General features: G+C 48.0%; 1 protein-coding gene across 4 annotated transcripts in view; it reads left to right on the top strand.

Moving 5' to 3' along the window:
- The first annotated feature begins 11,826 nt into the window (after nucleotides 1-11,826).
- The window catches only part of LOC131810271 (neuroblastoma breakpoint family member 6-like protein), a 28,917-nt gene continuing 20,879 nt past the window's right edge, over nucleotides 11,827-19,864 (top strand). For 3 of the 4 annotated variants that reach the window (XM_059138001.1, XM_059138000.1, XM_059137998.1), the window contains exons 1-2: nucleotides 11,827-11,965; nucleotides 17,364-17,579. In XM_059138001.1, coding sequence (XP_058993984.1) covers nucleotides 17,402-17,579 — 178 coding nt within the window. In that variant the 5' untranslated portion in view covers nucleotides 11,827-11,965; nucleotides 17,364-17,401. Of the gene's footprint in view, nucleotides 11,966-16,794; nucleotides 16,948-17,363; nucleotides 17,580-19,864 lie in introns of those variants that run through there. The other variant, XM_059137999.1, reaches the window with a different exon arrangement.

Genomic DNA, 19,864 nt, shown 5'->3' with positions numbered 1-19,864 from the left:
TTTTATTTAGTTGAGAGAGTGAGAGCCAGAGCAGGGTGAAGGGCAGAGGAAGAAGCAGACTCCATGCTGAGTGGCGAACCTGATGAGGGGCTCCATCCAGGGACACCAGGATCATGACTTGAGCTGACTGTGGTCGCTTAACCAACTGAGCCACCTCCTCCTCTTTAAAGAGAGAGAACAAATGAGGAGGGGCAAAGGGAGAGACAGAATCTTAAGCAGATGCCATGCCCAGGGCAGAGTCCAATCTTATAAACCTGAGATCATGACCTGAGCTGAAATCAAGAGTCAGACCCTTAACTAACTGAACCACCCAGGTACCCTTAAGTTTGCCAACTTTGTATTTTGTGTGTGTGTGTGCACAGCTCAATAAATTTCAAAATATGCATATGCTTATATAATCACACAGATCAAAGTATGCTGTACTTTGCCCCTCTCACTTTAGTATTGTATCCATGTCCTTACATATCCTGGTTGATCATGTGGCTAAAGATACTCTTTTGTACCTTCTGAAGAGAATAAACACTCAGTTTTCTGCAAAGATAATGGAGAGGCACAATGTCTACAATACTTAACATTTCCTCTAGATTTTTTCTTGAAGTAAAATTAGTTCACTTTCAAGGCCTTTTGATTATTGCTGATCATGAAAAATAATGTGTTATTTAAATTTCTGCTTAATTTATAGGAAGAGTTATGGAGGGGCGCTTGGGTGGCTCAGTGGGTTAAAGCCTCTGCCTTCGGCTTGGTTCATGATCCCAGGGTCCTGGGATCAAGCCCCACGTTGGGCTCTCTGCTTAGTGGGGAGCCTGCTTCCTCCTCTCTCTGCCTGCCTCTCTGCCTACTTGTGATCTCTGTCAAATAAATAAAATCTTAAAAAAAAAGAAGGAAGAGTTATGGAGATCTCCATTTATTAGGCTGATTTGTCAAGCATAAGGCTGCAAAGTGGCAACAGGAGAGTGGATTTTTTTTCCCCCTTTGGCATATGAAGGAAGATGGGAGTGAGGTTTACATACAGTAGGAGAAAGAATAAGCTGGAACCAGTAAACTGATTGTAGGGTTTGGCCATGGATTGCTGCTGCCCCTCGGAACAATTTGTTACTTCAAACTGTAACCCCTGGAGGATTTTACTAGTTGCCAAGAACATTTAGATATGGCCTTAAGAAATACATATACTGGCAACAGGTCTTTGGGGAGAACAACGATATATGACCGTGAAACTGGGCAACTGGGGATGCCCTGCTCGCTCAGGGCAGAAGGTCGCCCCTTCTGCGTGAATGTGTCTGTGTGGCTCCAGCAGCACTAGGGCTCGAAAGCCCCCCGCTGAGTTAGTCTAACCCCCAAGGGAGGTTGCTGGAGTTGAGGAAGTTTGAGTTCATGCGCCCTTCTCTCTACAGGACCTTTCCCAAATTGAGAAACGTTTGGGCTCCTTTTCGGCCAGTTCTGATAACTATATTAAAGAATTCCAATATCTGGCCCAAGCCTATGACCTCACCTGGCATGATTTACATGTGGTCCAGACCACCACCCTCACCATAGAGGAGAGGGAACGCATCCAGGCTGCTGCCCAGGAGCACGCGGATCAGGTCCAGCTCACTGATGCTGGAGCCCGGGCGGTCCCAGCTGTAGAACCAGGTTGGGATTATCAGGATGGCCAAGATGGCCACTGGTGCCGCAACCGCATGGTCCAGTGTCTCATAGCAGGCATGTGGTCAGCCTCTAATAAGGCCGTTAATTACGACAAGATTAGGGAGATTGTCCAGGCCCCTACGATAACCCCACCATGTTTCTTAACCAGTTGACCTAACCTTTAACCCAGTACACTCGCTTGGACCCTGCCTCTCCTGCGGGGGCCACGGTACTGGCTACTCATTTTATCTCTCAATCGGCACCGGATATACAGAGAAAGTTAAAGAAGGCTGAGGAGGACCCTCAGACCCCCATTTCTGACTTGGTGAAAATGGCATTTAAGGTCTTTAATTCCCGTGAGGCGGCGGCTGAGCTAAACGACAAGCCAGACTCCAGCAAAAGGTTCAGTTGCAGACCCAAGCCTTGGTAGCAGCCCTGCGGCCGGCCGGCTCCGGGAGCCAGCAGAGAGGGGCAACCAACCGCACCCCCCCGGGGGCCTGTTTCAAATGCGGGGCCAAGGGACACTGGGCTCGCCAGTGCCCCAATCCAAAGCCGCCAACTCGGCCTTGCCCTCAATGCCATTTGATGGGCCACTGGAAATCCGACTGCCCTAACCTCGGGGTATCTTCGGTGCCTCAACGTGGGGAACCCCCCGAGACAGTAAATCCGGCCTTTCAACTGCTTGGATTGGAGGACGACTGACGAAGCCCAGACTCGGCCACCCCTCTCACCCAGGCCAAGCCCAGGGTTACGCTCCAGGTAGCGGGTAAGTCCATCTCTTTTTTGCTGGACACGGGGGCTACCTACTCTGTTCTGCCTTCCTACTCGGGACTTACTCGAACCTCACCAATTACTGTTATGGGGATCGATGGGACCTCCTCCAATCCTAGGGTGACCCTTCCCCTTACCTGTAGCCTGGATGGGTTCCCTTTCTCCCACTCGTTCCTAGTCATTTCTTCCTGTCCGGTCCCTCTACTGGGTAGGGATATTCTCCAGAAACTGAGGGCAACTATCTGTCTCTCACCTTCCTCCCCTCTATCCACCTCAACCCGTCTCATCCTACACCTCTCCACTCCCTCGACCCTCACTCCAGATGACCTACCTACTGTAGACCCTCAGGTGTGGGACACCTCGGAACCCATCATTGCTTCCCACCTTACCCCGGTTAAAGTACAGCTTAAGGATAACTCTTAAGTTTCCCTCTCGAGCTCAGTTTCCTATTTCCTTAGCCCACTGCCGGGGCCTGAAACCTATCATAGAATGGCTTAAACGTCAGGGACTCCTGATCCCCATCATTTCCCCCTGTAACACCCCATCCTCCCAGTATGCAGGCCCTCAGGGGCTTATCGACTGGTGCAAGACCTTAGGCTTATCAACGAGGTCGTGGTCCCCCTCCACCCAGTCGTTCCTAACCCTACTGTCTCGCGTTCCCCCAAACACCTCTCACTTTACTGTACTGGAGCTCAAGGACGCCTTTTTCACCGTCCCTTTGCACCCTGATTCCTATTTTCTTTTTGCCTTCACCTGGGAGGATCCTGACACGCATGCTTCTGGACAACTAACTTGGACTGTTCTACCCCAGGGGTTCAGGGACAGCCCTCACATTTTCGGCCAGGCCTACAGACTTAACAGCAGTGCGTCCTTAAGGCCAGTACTCTACTACATATGTGGATGACCTCCTCCTCTGTAGCCCCTCCCTCTCGGTCTCCCAAGACGACACCTCCACCCTACTTAACTTTCTGGGGGCCAAGGGATATCAAGTACCCCCCCTATAAGGCCCTCAACATGACCTTAGGGCAGCCCATCATGGTCTACTCTCCACACCGACTCACAGACCTCCTTAGCCACCGATCTCTGGCCCATCTGACTCCTCGTCTCCAGCTATTCCATCTGCTATTCCTAGAGAACCCGCATCTCTCTCTCTCTACCTCCCCCCGCTTAAACCCTGCAACTTTACTGCCTATACCCTTGCCAGATAAGGGGTGGATCTACATCCAGGACAGGATTGCCCTGCCAGGCAATCTGGTGCACACCTTGATTACTGACATCCACCAATCCCTCCATCGTGGCCCATAGGCTCTCCACTAATTTCTTCAGCCATTGTTCTATCATCCTTCCTTATCTAAGGTAATCGAAGTTGTCCACAGGGCTTGCAAAACCTGTTCTGCCGTGAATTCACAAAGAGGAATCCAGGGCCTAACCAACAGCTCCGAGGTCATCAGCCGGGGGAAGACTGACACCTGGACTCACTCCCATGCCTCGCCATAAAATATATTCACAGGCTGGATAGAAGCATACCTCATGGCCCGGGAAACAGCGGACATAGTGACTACAATACTCATCGAGCGCATCATCCTGAGGTTCGGATTGCCCCGGACCCTCCAGTCGGACAACGGACCTACCTTCATCTCCAGTGTAACCCAACAGGTAGCTGAGAGCCTCAACATAACCTGGAAACTTCACATCCCATACCACCCACAGTCATCGGTAAGGTAGAAAAGGCCAACGGGCTGCTCAAAGCCCAACTCACCAAACCTACCCTAGAAACCCATCTTTCCTGGCCTACACTTCTACCTATGGCTCTCACCAGACTCCTGGCTACGCCCCGTGGGTTTTCAGGCTTAAACCCATTTGAATTACTATAAGGCCGGCCCTTTCTTAGAAATCATAGCCCTCCAGCCATTTCCCCGCCTCTTTTATCCTATCTACCTTACCTCACTCTACGTCCTGGGGATACCCCTCCCTATTGACTGGCCACTCCCCAACTTCAGGGCCACAAATAATACGGTCCATATGGGCCCCATCGGGGGAAACATACATATTATTAATGTGTCCTCCCTTACCACCGCAGCTGCCATATCACTAATTCCTCCCCCCTGTACTGTACTCCCTCGGGAATATTTCTCTTGTGCCCTCAGGGAATCTATCACTGCCTGACCACTAACGACTCCCTGGGCTGTATATTCATCCTACTATCTCCTTCTACCACCATCTACTCTGAATCCCAGCTGCTGTCCATCCTATTTCCCCAACACCATGGAGGAAGGGCTGCCTTCCTCCCATTCATAACAGGGGCAGGAATAGCCACAGGGGTGGCAACTGGAACAGCGGGGATAGGAACCTCCATAGACTTTTTTCTTACAAACTCTCCCAAGCCCTGAATGATGACACGGAACGGGTTGCTGACTCCCTCACAGCCCTACAGACGCAAGTCACCAGCCTGGCAGCCTTAGCTCTACAGAACCGACGGGCCTTAGACCTTCTGACCGCTGAAAAAGGGGGGACCTGCCTATTATTAAATGAAGAATGTTGTTACTTTGTTAACCAATCATATAGTTACCTCCAGGATCAAAGAATTCAGGGATCAGATCCAAGCACAGTGGCGAGACACATCCTCCTGGGGCCTGGACCCCTACAATTGGGTAACCTGGCTGCTCCCTCTGGCGGGACCTGGCTGCTCCCTCTGGCGGGACCTGTATGCATAATCCTCCTTCTAATCTCAGTTGCTCCCTGTCTTTTCCGGTACTTGCAGGGTCGCCTACAAGAACTTGCCCGAATATCCGTCAATCAACTCCTCCTCCAGCCCTACTCTCGCCTGCCCACTTCCGACTACCCCTATGACGACGCCCCCTGTCAGCAGGAAGTAGCCAGAACCGAGTCGACGCCCCTGAAAACATTATATTAAGCAAAAGGTCGGAATGTTGGGCTGGCAGGAAGGGCTACTAAAGATGGCAAAAGTTCCCGCCACAAGACCTGAGCTCGGACAGGAGAACAAAGGCCCAAGCAGGAATCTGAGACCCCCGCCCCGGGCTCCTGTGGACCAATGGGATCCCGATGAGCAGGCGGGATATCCAAATAAGGGAAACTTCCAAAAGACCCCTGAGCTTCCTCCGAGACCCCTTAAAAGCCCCCTCCTCCCTGCCTTGGGTGCGACTTCCGCCACTCTGCTTTCCAGAGTCGCGGAACCTCGCCCGAGGGTGCCCACCTCCTCCCGGCGCAACTTTCCTGGCTCCCCTTCTCCTGAGCCCTGAAACTTCGCCGGAGAGCGTTTTTAATAAATCTTGCCTTGCACCCACTTTGCCTGGTGTTGTGTTTATCTCGCCGGAAAAAACCTTACACACAGATGCTGGGCAGCCGGACCACCCAGGGCAGAACGCCGCCTGCTTCAGGGAAGCCGAGCACCCGGAAACGCCTGGTCAGCTCAGGGTGGAATGAAAACAGTCTACTTCCCTTTTCCGTTATCGCTCCTTTCGCTTCCCAGAAGCACCTGTTAGTTAGATGAGTCCTTTGAATGTGCTTGGTTAACTATAAACTTTATCCTCCTCAATAGTCCACAAGACGTGACTAACGTTTGACTTTCGTAGGTCCTTCCGTTGGCTATTGTTTCTATCTAATAAAAGTGAGACTGTGGAGTTGCTCATGGCAGCAGTCCTTTTCGACCGTTGCCCCCTGCTCCCAATCTCTTGCAGCTAACTTGTTTGTGCCTAATTCTTCTCCCATCGCCGACTGGAAGCGGCAAGGGATATCATCTGATTTTGGATAAAAGGAGGCTCGATGGTTGTATATAAGAGCAAGAATTTTAATGGAATTATCAGGTACTTAAAGGTTATCTTATGACACTTTATCATTGATTCTTCTTTTGTATCTGTGTAAAGATAGCAAAAGATGGACTTGATGTATTTGTTACATATTTTTTTAATGCATACTTAGGTAAGTTCCACAAACAATGCATGGAAAGTAAGACAGGTGCAACCTGGGGGTCAAACCTAGTGGAAGTGCTGCAAGGTGTGTGACACTCTCAGCTGTAGTTGCTGTGGTGTCCCCTGTTGGGATGAGGCCCCCAAATGTGAGGCTTGCCTGATGGGGGATAGTGCCACCGGTGATAAAAGCATTCACCTGAGGCAGAACAAAGGAGATAGAAGTTTGTGGAATACACCTCAAGGAAGCAGTGGGGCAGGTCAGCAGAGCAGAGACATGAGACGTCTGCAATGAGGCAGTGGGTGCTGGCTGTATTTAAAGGAGGAACATGAGGTATAGCGATGTATGGCATTTTCCCTTTTTTGGTAACTGTGTCTGGTTGTAAATAGCCCACTGGTTATTTAGGGCCTACAGATGTTTTGGGGGGGGGTCACCTGGTATTCAGCTGGAGGGGGTGGCATGGGCCCTTTCTACAGTCCATCACTCAAGCCGGTTGCTTAAAAGTGGTTTCTACAGTTGCTCCCACACCTTAAAGTCTTCATTTAAAAGCCATCAGAAACAATTTCTTTTGAGGGGCGCCTGAGTGGTTCAGTCATTAACTGGCTGCGGCTGCCTTGGCTCAGGTCATGATGCAAGGGTCCTGGGATTGAGCCCTGGATTGGGTTCTCTGCTCAGTGGGAAGCCTGCTTCCCCCTCTCCCACCACTCCTGCTTGTCCCTCTCTCCTGTGTCTCAAAGAGACAAATTAATAAATTTTATCTATTTTTTTAAAGATTTTATTTATTATTTGACAGACAGAGATCACAAGCAGGCAGAGAGGCAGGCAGAGAGAGAAGGAGAGAAGCAGGCTCCCCACTGAACAGAGAGCCCGATGCGGGACTCGATCCCAGGACCCTGAGATCATGACCTGAGCCGAAGGCAGCGGCTTAACCCACTGAGCCACCCAGGCTCCCAATTTTATCTATTTTAGACAAAATAATAAAATTAATAATTAAAATCTTTTAGAAAAGGAAATTCTTTCCTTTTCTAAAATATTTTAAAGTACTCTTTAAGTGCATTGAAAATAAACTTAACCAGGGGTGCCTGGGTGGCTCAGTTGGTTAAGCTTCTGCCTTTAGCTCAGGTCATGATCTCCTGGGACCAAGCCACGTTGGGGCTCCATGCTCCTCTGAGAGTCTGCTTCTCCCTCTCCCTTTGACCCTCCCGTCCCCTGCCCCCTCATGTTCTCTTTACCAAATAAAATCTTTAAAAATTTTAAGTAAATAGACTTACCAGTTGTATGCTTGGAATCCACAGAAAGCCCAGGGAGAGATGTTCAAGTGCCAAAAGGAACAGGGGCTGCTTCCTCACTGGTAGATCAGGTGGGGAAAAAGGCAGAAGAAAAGTTATTAAATTTCCTTACTACATAACAGCCCATTGACAAGTCCTTGAAACAGACATTCCTTTAGGAACTCAGCCACCTGGATGTTAATATTTTGCTAAGACCAAGGCAATCTTAGCCCAAACCCCAGGATCCTGTAAGTCTATTGTAACAAATAAAAATTCGTTTGGAAACTTCTTTCTCTACCCCCAAAATACATGTTGGCAAACATCCCCCAAGTATACGACCCACCAATATACCTCTGAAGGATCTCATTGATGAGGGAGCAGGAGGCTGACTGAGGACAGAGCGAAAGCTGCCACCTTGCACCCCCTCTCCATCCACTCCCCCTCAGTAATGTGTGACATTCCTCAGGCACCCTTGACTGCCATAAACCATAAACAAATAGTTAACTTGCAGAGATCACAATCCTACAAGACAGTAGTCTCCCTTGCTTTACAAAAGTCCTAGAGATCTACAAACAAACAAGTTACCTTATCTATAGCACAATTTCCAGAAGCAAATAACTCAGTTCCTCAAGCCCTAATGTCCGCACCCCCCCCCCCACCATAAACAGAACTGAAGGAGGCTGAGGTAGAGGGAAATGTAAATATAGTTAAATCTCTCCTAAACTTAAATCTCACTAACAAAGACCCTTGATAGCAGGATTGTGACATCCCACCAAAAATCTCCCAACTATCTTGATGTTAACGGCTGGCCTAAAGACAACATCGATCAAGCCACAAGGGCAAGGCTTCCGGTAGGCCTCCGGTATCCCGCCACCTTGTAGGCCCTCTTTAGCATATGAAAGCCCTGTTGAACCCTCCCTTCCCCTCACCTTCCCCCAACCGCAGGGTACACAACCTGCCATCCCTCACAATCTGGGGCAGCAGCTCTTCCTGCCCACGGGTTCTGTCCCCGTGTTTTTTTTTTTTTTTTAAGATTTTATTTATTTATTTATTTGACAGAGAGAAATCACAAGTAGTCGGAGAGGCAGGCAGAGAGAGAGAGGAGGAAGCAGGCTCCCTGCTGAGCAGAGAGCCCGATGCGGGACTCGATCCCAGGACCCTGAGATCATGACCTGAGGCGAAGGCAGCAGCTTAACCCACTGAGCCACCCAGGCGCCCTGTCCCCATGTTTTAATAAACCACCATGTTGCACCAAAGATGTCTCCCAGGCGCCCTGTCCCCGTGTTTTAATAAACCACCATTTTACACCAAAGATGTCTCAAGATGAAGGAGCAGGAGGCTGGCTGAGGACAAAGCAAAAGTTGGCGCCTTGCACCCCCCCCCTTCACCCGCTCCCCTCCATATGTGTAGCATTCCTCAGGCACCCCTGACTGCCATAAAACGATAAATAGTTAACTCGCTGAGATCACAATCCTGCAAAAAATATCACAGGACTAATAAAGGATATGAATGCCCAGATTAAGGCTCTACAAGGTCCCTCTCTCTCTTTTAGTGATTGGTTAAGTTCCTGGCTTGGGGGAGGGCTATGGCCAAATCTCCTTTTCGGGCTTCTTATTCTTATCGCCTTATTAACCTTAATATGTTGCTTTGTTCCATGTTTCTCTACTTGGTGCCGAGACTCCATTGCTACAATGACTACACCACGACAGACGATCCTTGTCGCACGTGAGGACGCCTCTTCACTATCAGCGCTGGATTCAGCTGCCTCCACCTTTCGTAACTCCCTTATACATTCCTACCCTGATCAATATTGACCCCAGTAGGTAGGGACAGCTCTACACCCCTATTCAGCACGAAGAAGTTATAGAAGATGAGACCTTCTGAAAGACCCCCCCCCGTCGTTAACTAATTAACTGCTCTTTTGTTGTGTAAAAGTACCCCTCCTCCCCTTGCAATGAAAAGACCCTTCCCCCAGGGTTGAATTCAATGTAACTGCTCTTTTGCCTTTCTGTAACCGCTTGGCTTTTAGGGCATGACACTTGACTCCAGTTTGAACAAGATACCCTCTCCAGTAGCCCGGGCATGGTCACGTAGGCAAGGGGGCTGCATGGTCATGTAGGTCACGTAGACAGGGGGCTGCATAGTCAGGTAGGCAGGATGTCTTTCTGCTGAGTAATAAGGTCAAACTTCCCCTCTTTGTTTCCCCTTCCCGCCCTTTTTCTTCGCGCGTGGGGGTCTTCCAGGGCCAATCCACTAACACCAAGTATGCCTTTTTTCAAATGTTCAAATTGTCAGCCAATCGGCCCCGTCCCATACGGGACTTGTTTGTACCTGTCTATAAAAATCCTGCACCACCCCAGCCAGGTGTGCTCAGCTAGCAGGAGCTGCTGACCACCCGCAGGCGCCTGCGTAACAATAAAGAACCTCTTGCTGTTTGCATCCTGTGGCAGTGTTGAATTCTTGGGTAAGGGGATCCGCGGGTCTTTCACTTCCATCTTCAACCCCCTTAAAGATTTAAGGGTCAAAGTTGTTCAGGGGGGAATGAAGGAGCAGCAGGCTGGCTGAGGACAAAGCAAAAGCTGGCGCCTTGCACCCCCCCTTCACCCGCTCCCCTCCATATGTGTAGCGTTCCTCAGGCACCCCTGACTGCCATAAAACGATAAATAGTTAACTTGCTGAGATCACAATCCTGCAAGACGGGAGTCTCCCTTGGTTTGCAAATGTCCTTGAGATTACAACAAAGAAGTTACCTTATCAATAGCCCTAATGTCACCCTCCCCTCCATAAAAAACCGAAGGAGGCGGAGGTAGAAGGAAAAGTAAATAAAGTTAAATTTCTTCTAAACCTAAATCTCATTAACAAGGATGCTTGATAGCAGGAATGTAACATTCCACCAGGAGACTCCCAATTGTCTTTACTTGATAGTAACCAGGCCTTCAATATCCTGATAGTGCTTTTTTCGCATGTGTGGGCTAACCGGCCAGTTCTGCTTCTGTAAAATTGCTTTGTCTGCTTTTGCGCGAGGTCCCCTGGCCCAATTCACTGATGCCAAGTATGCCTGTTCAAACTGTCAATCAATCAGCTCAGCGCCACCCGAAACTTGTTTGTACCTGTCTATAAAAACCCTGCACCAACCCAACTCTGGACCTCTCCGCGTTATGGCAACGAGCGCCGCAGAGGTCCAGGTTCGAACTTGCAATAAACGACCCTTGCTGATTGGCTTTGACTCATGTCTCTGGTGGTCTTTTAAGGTGGGGGTAATATTCAATTGGCATTTCAAATAATTCTTTCTTGGTCATCGGCTCTGGACCTCAGCCAACTGAACCTCACTCAGGTTCTAGAACTTCATCATCATGACTTGGGTTTAACTAGACAGTAATAAATGACCTTTTCCCAATAATAACTATAGTCTCCTCAAGGTCTTGGAAACCTTGCTTCCAAAATTCGTTAGAGACTTACGGTATTCCTAATTCCCTCCCAAAGTTAGAGTGTATATTCAGCCCCTCCTCATGACCCCCCAGGGCAGCTCTTTCTGCCCACAGGTCCTGTCCCCCTGCTTTAATAATAACCACCTTTTTGCACCAAAGACATCTCAAGAATTCCTTCTTGGCCCTCATCTTCAAACCCTAACCCTAACGTCTCTTCTCCACCAGTAGCCAGGCAGGCTTTGGCTCCCACTGGAGAGGGATACTCGACTCAACCGTTACCCACGACCACGACCGACCCCGATTTCATTTTAGATGAGGAAAATCCCATGGAGTTTCTCCTTTCCCCCTCTCCCTTTCTGTCCCTTCCAGAGCGTTCTGGGAACCTAATACCGGACAGGACCGAAAGGGGAGGCTGCGGTTCTCCGAGTCCTTCCTGCCGGGGCGTCTTGGGTGCTCAGTCCGGCCCGGACGTTAGGGCCCGCGGGTGCAGACTGCGGGGCCCCGAGGGTAGCCCGCGCGGGTTCGGCGAGTTCGCCGACGGCGGCCCCGCGCGTCATGCACCTGCGCGTCGCCGGTGGGACCTATTTCACCAACGCTGCCCGGAGTTGGCGCGCTGGCTGCAAGCAGGGGTGCGGGCCTCGGACTGGCGAGAGGGGCCGCGCTGGAGGGCCCTGCTTCTAGAGGCGGGACCCGAAAAGGCTCGTTGAACGCGTAGAGCCCAGGAAGAGGCTCCAAGGCGGCCCAGCCCGGGGTCCGAGCGTAGTCCTCGCCGCCGGTGTCGGGAGAGTTGTTCGCCACAGGCGGGCTGCCGGGAGAAGAGCGTGTGGCTCCCAGACCGCGGCCGAGAAGAGAAGAAACGCGATTTCGGATGGTGCGGCTGTGTGGCGCGAGAGAAGGGTCGGCGTCGGAGAGGAGTGTTCCGGCGGAGCGTGCAGAGCAGCGGCTAAGGTAGGGGGGAAGCGCAGGGCGGCGGGTTGTAGTGGGGCGGGACCTGGGGTCCGCTTCGGGGTCGCGGAAGCTTCCTGAAAGCTGTCTCGGTCCGCGCCGCCTGGATGCTGCATCCCCCGGAGTCCACCCGCTGATGTGCGGACCCCGGGGTGTAGCGCCGGGCGCTTCTTCTCGGCAACCTCGCCCACTCTTTGCAAAGGAAAAGAGCTGATGAAAACAGGACTAAACAAACGACTGGACTCCAAGAACCTTTCTTTTCCAGAGTCTCCCCCTCCAGAGCCAGCGATTTTCACAGCCCTCCCCCAGTGCTGCTTACCCAGAAGCATTAAAAATGAGCCTTCTCATTTTTAGGGGAATATAAAATAAGCAGGGGATAAAACTGATTTTCTCGTATGTGCTGCTCTCTACTTGGACTTCATTCTTGTCCGTAACTTTACCAAGACCACAGAAAAGTCTGAGGCCCCTTCTCTGTAGCTTCCCTCACACCCACACTAATTCCTCCACACAAAGCTTTCCTTTCCTTAGGCGGCTGATGCCTTCCTAATCACCAGGGTGTCTGCTGGACCCCACAGCTTCTCTCCTTCATTTCTCGATACTCGCTGCAGAGTGAGACGCTGCTCAGCGGTCAGCCCAAGACCCAGCATGCTAACCAGTGACCTGGTGACACCTAAACTTCCAGATACCTGCCAGCAGAAAGATCATAAGTAGCAATGACTTTGTCTGTCAGGTATTCAAAATGACCCACCGGGAGCCTGGGTGGCTCAGTGGATTAAGCCGCTGCCTTCGGCTCAGGTCACGATCTCAGGGTCCTGGGATCGAGTTCCACATCGGGCTCTCTGCTCAGCAGGGAGCCTGCTTCACTCTCTCTCTGCCTGCCTCTGCCTAATTGTGATCTCTGTCTGTTAAATAAATAAAATAAATCTTTAAAAAAAAAAAAAAAAAGACCCACCATACTGATGCTTGTTTCTCAACTGCTGGAGAGCGGGTCTACTCAGAGTCTCTGGAAGGACTTCGAAGAAGCAATTCTAAAACAGCTTTTTACACACCTGTTCTCTTTGGAAAACAGGTGGCACGTAGAAAACACTTGCGGCAAAGCCTTGCAATGGGGATTTATGTAAAGTAGCACTACGAAGTAATGTCAATCAAATAAAAATATCTGATTTGAAAGTGCCTAATTCTGGAGAGGGTGTCCACTGGACTCTCTTCCCAAATAGATAATAGATTTCTAGAAAAATAACAGAAAATGGGGTTGGCTCAGTGTTGTGAGTTTGAGCCCCATGTTGGATATAGAGATTACTTAAAAATTTTAAAGAAAGGGTGCCTGGGTGGCTCAGTGGGTTAAGCTGCTGCCTTCGGCTCAGGTCATGATCTCAGGGTCCTGGGATCGAGTCCCGCATCGGGCTCTCTGCTCAGCAGGGAGCCTGCTTCCTCCTCTCTCTCTCTCTGCCTGCCTCTCTGCCTACTTGTGATCTCTCTCTCTCTGTCAAATAAATAAATAAATAAAATCTTAAAAAAAAAAATTTTAAAGAAAAAGAAATTAGTTAGATTCTTGTTTGGTCCTAAATCTAGTGTGGACCTACGGAAAGCTAATTTCCTCCCTGACTGAAGCAGTCTCTTTGCTCTCCCATTGCTTGGTGCCTCCCAAACCCTTTCCTTCCATTTTTTTTCCACCAGTTCTTTACATAGTGAAGGTTCAGGAGGCTGGCTCATTGGGTATGGGCTGAGTTACTCAGGAAAATTGGGGTGATAATTGAGTATCGCACCTCTGAAGCTTCTTTTGAATGTATAGAAAAGAGCAACACACCATCTTGGCCACAGAAGGTAGCCAGGAAAAAACAATTTGACATTTCCTATTGACTCTAGAATATCCCTTCTTCAACCAAGTTGAAAACATCCTCCTTCCTTTGTCTTTGTATGAGAGTCCAATCTTCACTTACAGATAGCCTGGTACAGACCTGGACTATTTTTGATATATATAGCTGGAACTGACTTTTACACCTAATTTGAGAGGATTTGAATCCTTTGTAATTGGTTGTATTTAGTGTTGGTTGGAGATTGCTGACAGTTGTTTTTCACTTCCACCACCCCATTGTGTGATTTCTATTGCTTAAAAAAAAAAGCACTTTTCCCTGCCTGAGTCCTGAGATTGAGTCCCACATTGGGCTCCTTGCTCAGCAGGAAGCCTGCTTCTCTTTCTCTCTGCTGCTCCCCCTGCTTGTGTCCTCTCTCTCTCTGACAAATGAATAAACAAAATCTTAAAAAATCTTGCAGAAGATCAACAAGGAGATAGAAGACTTAAACAACATGACATAAGAGACATCTATAGAAGGCTCCAGCCACCAAGAACAGAATAATACAGTTGCTCTCAACTGCACTTAGAACATTGTCTAGGATAGACCATACTCTAGACCATGAAAAAAGCCTCAGTGTGTTTTTTTGTTTGTTTGTTTGTTTGTTTTTTAAAGATTTTATTTAGGCTCCCTGCTGAGCAAAGAGCCCAACGTGGGGCTTGATCCCAGGGCTCGATCCCAAGACCCCACATGGGGCTCAATCCCAGGACCCCCTGTCCCAGGACCCCACGTGGGGCTCGATCCCAGGACCCTGGGATCATGACCTGAGCCGAAAGCAGATGCTTTAACCCACTGAGCCACCCAGGCGCCCAGGTACCCCAGCTTCAGTATGTTTAAAAGGACTGAGATCTTTAAATTTTGAGACATCTCACAAACCAATACTGTCACATAGTCTAGTTGCAAGTTGGCAGGAGTGCTGGGTAGTTTGTTTGGGCCTCTTTCGCTTTGTCATGAATGTTCAGTGACACATATGGAGGTGGCCATGGTTACACATAATGTGGGCCACTAGCCTGGAAAAGCAAAACAGCTAAACAGAAGAGACAAATATTCAGAGAAGTTTCTCTAGTGTCAGGCACACAACCAGGGATAAATTGCTCCATGGAAAGTAAAGAGGTGTCGGAGGATCACTTTCTCTCCTAACTGTCTCTCTCTTTAAAACTTCAGCCTCTATGTCACTACATGTCATTGCATAGAAATGCTGTGAATCACCACTAACCACCATACACCCAATGACCTTGATTTTTACCTTGCTCTGACAAAACAACCACAAGTCAGCAGATAGGGGTCAGTACAAACTATCAATCTGTGTTCTACAAAAACTGCTCTGGACATAAGAACAATATTACTTTGGGGTTCCTGGGTCACTCAGTTGGTTAAGCCTCTGCCTTTGGCTCAGGTCATGATCCAGGGTCCTGGGATGGAGGAGCCCTGCATCTGGGCTCCTTGCCCAGGAGGGAGCCTGCTTCTACCTTTGCCTGCCACTCTCCCTGCTTGTGCTATTTGTCTCTCTTTGACAAATAAATAAGATCTTTAAAAAAAAAAAAAAAAAAAGAGTAACAAGTGTATAAGTGTATAAGTCTCCACTGCATGTATTCAAAGACATGTACAAAAACTCTTTAAATGACTTTGACAGGGTGCCTGGGTGGCTCAGTGGGTTAAGCTGCTGCCTTCGGCTCAGGTCATGATCTCAGGGTCCTGGGATCGAGTCCCGCATCGGGCTCTCTGCTCGGCAGGGAGCCTGCTTCCTCCTCTCTCTCTCTGCCTGCCTCTCTGCCTACTTGTGATCTCTCTCTGTCAAGTAAATAAATAAAATCTTTAAAAAAAAAAATGACTTTGACAAATGGGAAAGATACCCTGTGGAGCTAGGATGATTTTCATAGGTGACAATCACAAAATACCTGTATAGAGATTAAAACACAGTGCAATCCACACATACAGGAGATTTAAAACACAGTGCAATCCACACATACAGGAGGAGGGCAAGGCTAGGAAATAGGGATGTCAAACTTGACTTCAAGTTTAATGAAAACCTAATAGACTTCCTCAATGAGGGAACAGCAGCAGACATAACCCTGGGCTATGGCAAGAAGAAAATTCAGATAGGATAGAAATCTTTATAAATTAATTATTCACACATTGAATATTATACTCCTATTTTTTCTTATAATGTTAAACTAACCTGGAATAAAACTAGAGAATCAAAGAAGAACACCAAGACCCAGGGCACCTGGGTCGTGCAGTGGGTTAAAGCCTCTGCTTTCGGCTCAGGTCATGATCCCAGGGTCCTGGGTTTGAGCCTGGCATCAGGCTCTCTGCTCAGCAGGGAGCCTGCTTCCCCTCCTCTCTCTCTGCCTACTTGTGATCTCTGTCAAATAAATAAATTAATTAAAAAAAAAAAAAAGAACACCAAGACCATCAAGTTTAAAAATTTTTTTTTAAAGATTTTATTTATTTATTTGACAGAGAGAGATCACAAGTAGGCAGAGAGGCAGGCAGAGAGAGAGAGAGGAGGAAGCAGGCTCCCTGCTGAGCAGAGAGCCTGATGCGGGACTCGATCCCAGGACCCTGAGATCATGACCTGAGCCGAAGGCAGCAGCTTAACCCACTGAGCCACCCAGGCGCCCCAACAAGTTTTAAATTTTAAAACTTTGAAATTTTTCCTGACAGAAAAGTGACTTCATGACAATCCTTAAGGTGATAAAAGAATTTGGGAAAATACTGATTCCTTATGTTTTCTATGCACTTACAAGAATAAACAGTGAAAAATGTGCTTATATTTTAGAGAGACATGTGGTATCAGCACCTGGGCACACAAATACTGAGTGGCTACTGGGGGTGGGTGGGCTCTGCATCAATGGTGACCTTCACAACAGACCAGGTGACCTTGTGTATCGGCATGGCCTCAGCAACTGGAAGACAGGGGCTCCTAAGATTCCACGACAGCTCTGACTTTCCAGTTCTGTTATTGTGACTCCAGACAGTTACCTGGCAGCCTGGGTGCTCTGTCTGGCATTCTTACCAGAGCCTAAACTGTAGGCAGTGCCTCAGGGCTCTGAGCTCTGGTATCTTCTGCCTTGTTTTTGTGGTTAAGAATTCTTCAGTTGTGGAATGCTGACAAAGTTTGGCCCCAACGTAAGTATGAATTTCATCTACATACTTTCAACTTGTTTAATTCCATTTTTTCCCCCTGCTTAATGAAACTTCAAGGTATAATTTACAAATTATAAAACTCACTGGGATTGTATATTTCAGTGATTTTTTTTTTTTTTTTTTAGTAATTTACCGGGCAGTGCAGCCATCACCATAACCTTTTCTCTCTCTCTCTCTCTCTCTTTTTTAAAGATTTATTTATTTACTTGACGGAGATCGCAAGTAGGTGGGGGTCGGAGTGGCGGGGGGAGCAGGGTCACCGCTGAGCAGAGAGCCCTATGCGGTGCTGGATCCCAGGACCATGACCTGAGCCGAAGGCAGAAGCTCAGCACACTGAGCCACCCAGGCACCCCACTTTTCACTTGTTTCTAATTATTTGTGGGGTTTCTGCTCCCCAGGTTCTGGCTATCCTTCTTCTACCACCACAAGCTTCAGCATGGCAGAATCTCTCACCACCTTCTCTGATCCAAGGACAGAAATGAGCATCCTGGAAACCAACCAGTACTTGTGCTCCCAGCTGGAAAAAAGCAAACAGAACTTCCGGAACCTCATGGAGAAATTCCTCACATCCAAGGCTACTGCTTACATCCTGGCCAACCAGCTGCAGAAATACAGTAAGCCCCCTGGGTTCACAGTCACCAGAGTCATAAATGATGGCCTGTTTTCCCCATGAGAAACTAAACACTGTCCAAACGTTGTTCGCCCTCCATCAAAATCTTATTCTGACTAGACTCCTGGAAAGGTAGAAGTGGGTATTTTACCCTCAATTTGCAGAAGATGGAAACACTGAGGCACAAAGGAATAAAGTTTACAGTGAGAGGTAGGGAGGCGTAGAGGCTAAAACCTAGTTCAGACACTGAATTATTTTTTCTCTCTCAGGAACATGTGTCAGATTCTAGAAACATATAATATCACTGTTGGCTCAAATTTCTCAGGATTCAATTCCAACTTTGACTAAGTACCCCTTTGCAAAGCATTGTGCTAGCTGCACTACGAGTGTATGAGTATTCTTTCCTGCTTTATAGGAGCTTAAAGCTGTCTGTTCCCAACTGAACCACAGATACCTGGAGATCAGAACACCAATAGCAGACGCAGAGGGAAGTCCTGATGCCTAGAGCAAGATTTTTTTCCCATATGAGTTCTAAGAAGCTGTTCCTCACACTCTGGTGAGATTGAAAGTATTTCCAGGAAAATCAGAGACTTTGATACCTTTTTAGTCTCTCCCTGAGTATGAACTTTGCAGACAGCAAGCTAGTCCACGATCTGGGCTTTGAGATGGGTAGCCAGAATAAGGGTGAGGCTAAGAGGGCAAGGCCTCCAGTCCAGCAGACCCAGTCAGTGTAGGAGCTGGCCCTTTCCTCTCCATGCTCACCTCTCACATTTGGAAATCCTTGGACAATCCCAAACCTGTTGGTAATGGGGGCCGGGGAGGGGGTTGATGTAGTGACCAAGGGAACCATGATGGAGTGAGGACACATAAGAGGCAGGAATATTAGAGGAAGATTCTTGCTGATATTAAAGTGCTGATATTTCAGATTTCTACAGTTATCTTTCACTAAATCAATGGGGGATAAAATTTATTATCCAACTTACTAGACACGGAGAAAAAAGTTAAAAAGCCTACTTATTAAAGAAGGAAAAGCTTTAGGATGTGGAAATATAAGGGTTTTGTTTTTGTTTTTGTTTTTACATCACTCATTCACATCACAATTGTAAGACACATTTTTTGAAGCTAGAAAAGAAAAAAGATACCACCAGATCTTAGTGTAAAGGTATTACAGTGCAGTGATTAAGAGCATGTATCCTGAGGCCAGACTTCTGGGGTCAAATCCAAGTTACCCTCTTTGTACCTCAGTTTTCTCATCTGTAATGGTAATAAGAATAATATTTACCTTTTCAACTAGTAGTGGTGATTACGTGATACTAATTCTTTTTTTCTTTTTCTTTTCTTTCTTATTTTTTTTTTTTTTTAAGAATATTTAGGGACATCTGGGTGGATCAGTCAGTTAAGCGACTGTCTTTGGCTCAGGTCATGATGCCAGGGTCCTGAGATCGGGTCCTGCATCAGGATCTTTGCTATGTAGAGAGTCTACTTCTTCCTCTCCCTCTGCCTGCTGTTCCTTCTGCTTGTGCTCTCTCTCTTTCTCTCAAGTGAATAGAATCTTAAAAAAACAAGGCAACTGTTTAAAAAAAAGAATATTTATTTATTTGACACAGATTGAGAGGGAGAAAGAGCACAAGCAGGTGAAATAGCAGGGAGAAGGAGAAGTAGGCTCCCTGCCGAGTATGGGCTTGATCCCAGGACTCTGGGATCTTGACCTGACCCAATGGCAGACACTTAACCGACTGAGCCACCGAGGCATCCCTACATGATACTAATTCTTGAAAATCTAATAGAACAATGCCATGGAGGCACTATGTATTAGTTTTCCCTCTAACTCAACACCTGGTAGCATTTGAACATACATCTTTCAGATTTTTGCCCCTCCAGATACATAGTTGTATCCAGATAAACTTAGAAATCTTTGAAATTTGGGGGGCATTATTGAAACTCTCAACATGGAGAGCTATCAGTCTTACAACATATGGAGACTTCCCCAACACACAGGATATCAGTACTTCATGTCCTAGGTTAACGGTTTACCTAAGAGGCTATGAGGCTTGGTAAAGTGGCCCAAGATTTGGAGTCAGACCTCAGGAGATAATGAATTCTGACTTGTCTCCTTCCATTTCAGCCATCTTGAGTAAGTTACCTGCCCATGAGCTTCTATTTCCTCATATCTAAAGTGCCATATAGTGTGGGAGATTGAGGAATGAGATGTGGGAATCCCAGCATGGAGCCTGGTAATGGGGTTCCATTTGTCCTTGGGATGGACCCTGCCACCTCCTCTGAGGGCAG

The sequence above is a fragment of the Mustela lutreola genome, chromosome 10 (genome assembly GCF_030435805.1).
Source record: "Mustela lutreola isolate mMusLut2 chromosome 10, mMusLut2.pri, whole genome shotgun sequence".
Lineage (NCBI taxonomy): Eukaryota > Metazoa > Chordata > Mammalia > Carnivora > Mustelidae > Mustela > Mustela lutreola.
This window is presented reverse-complemented; position numbering and strand designations above follow the sequence as displayed.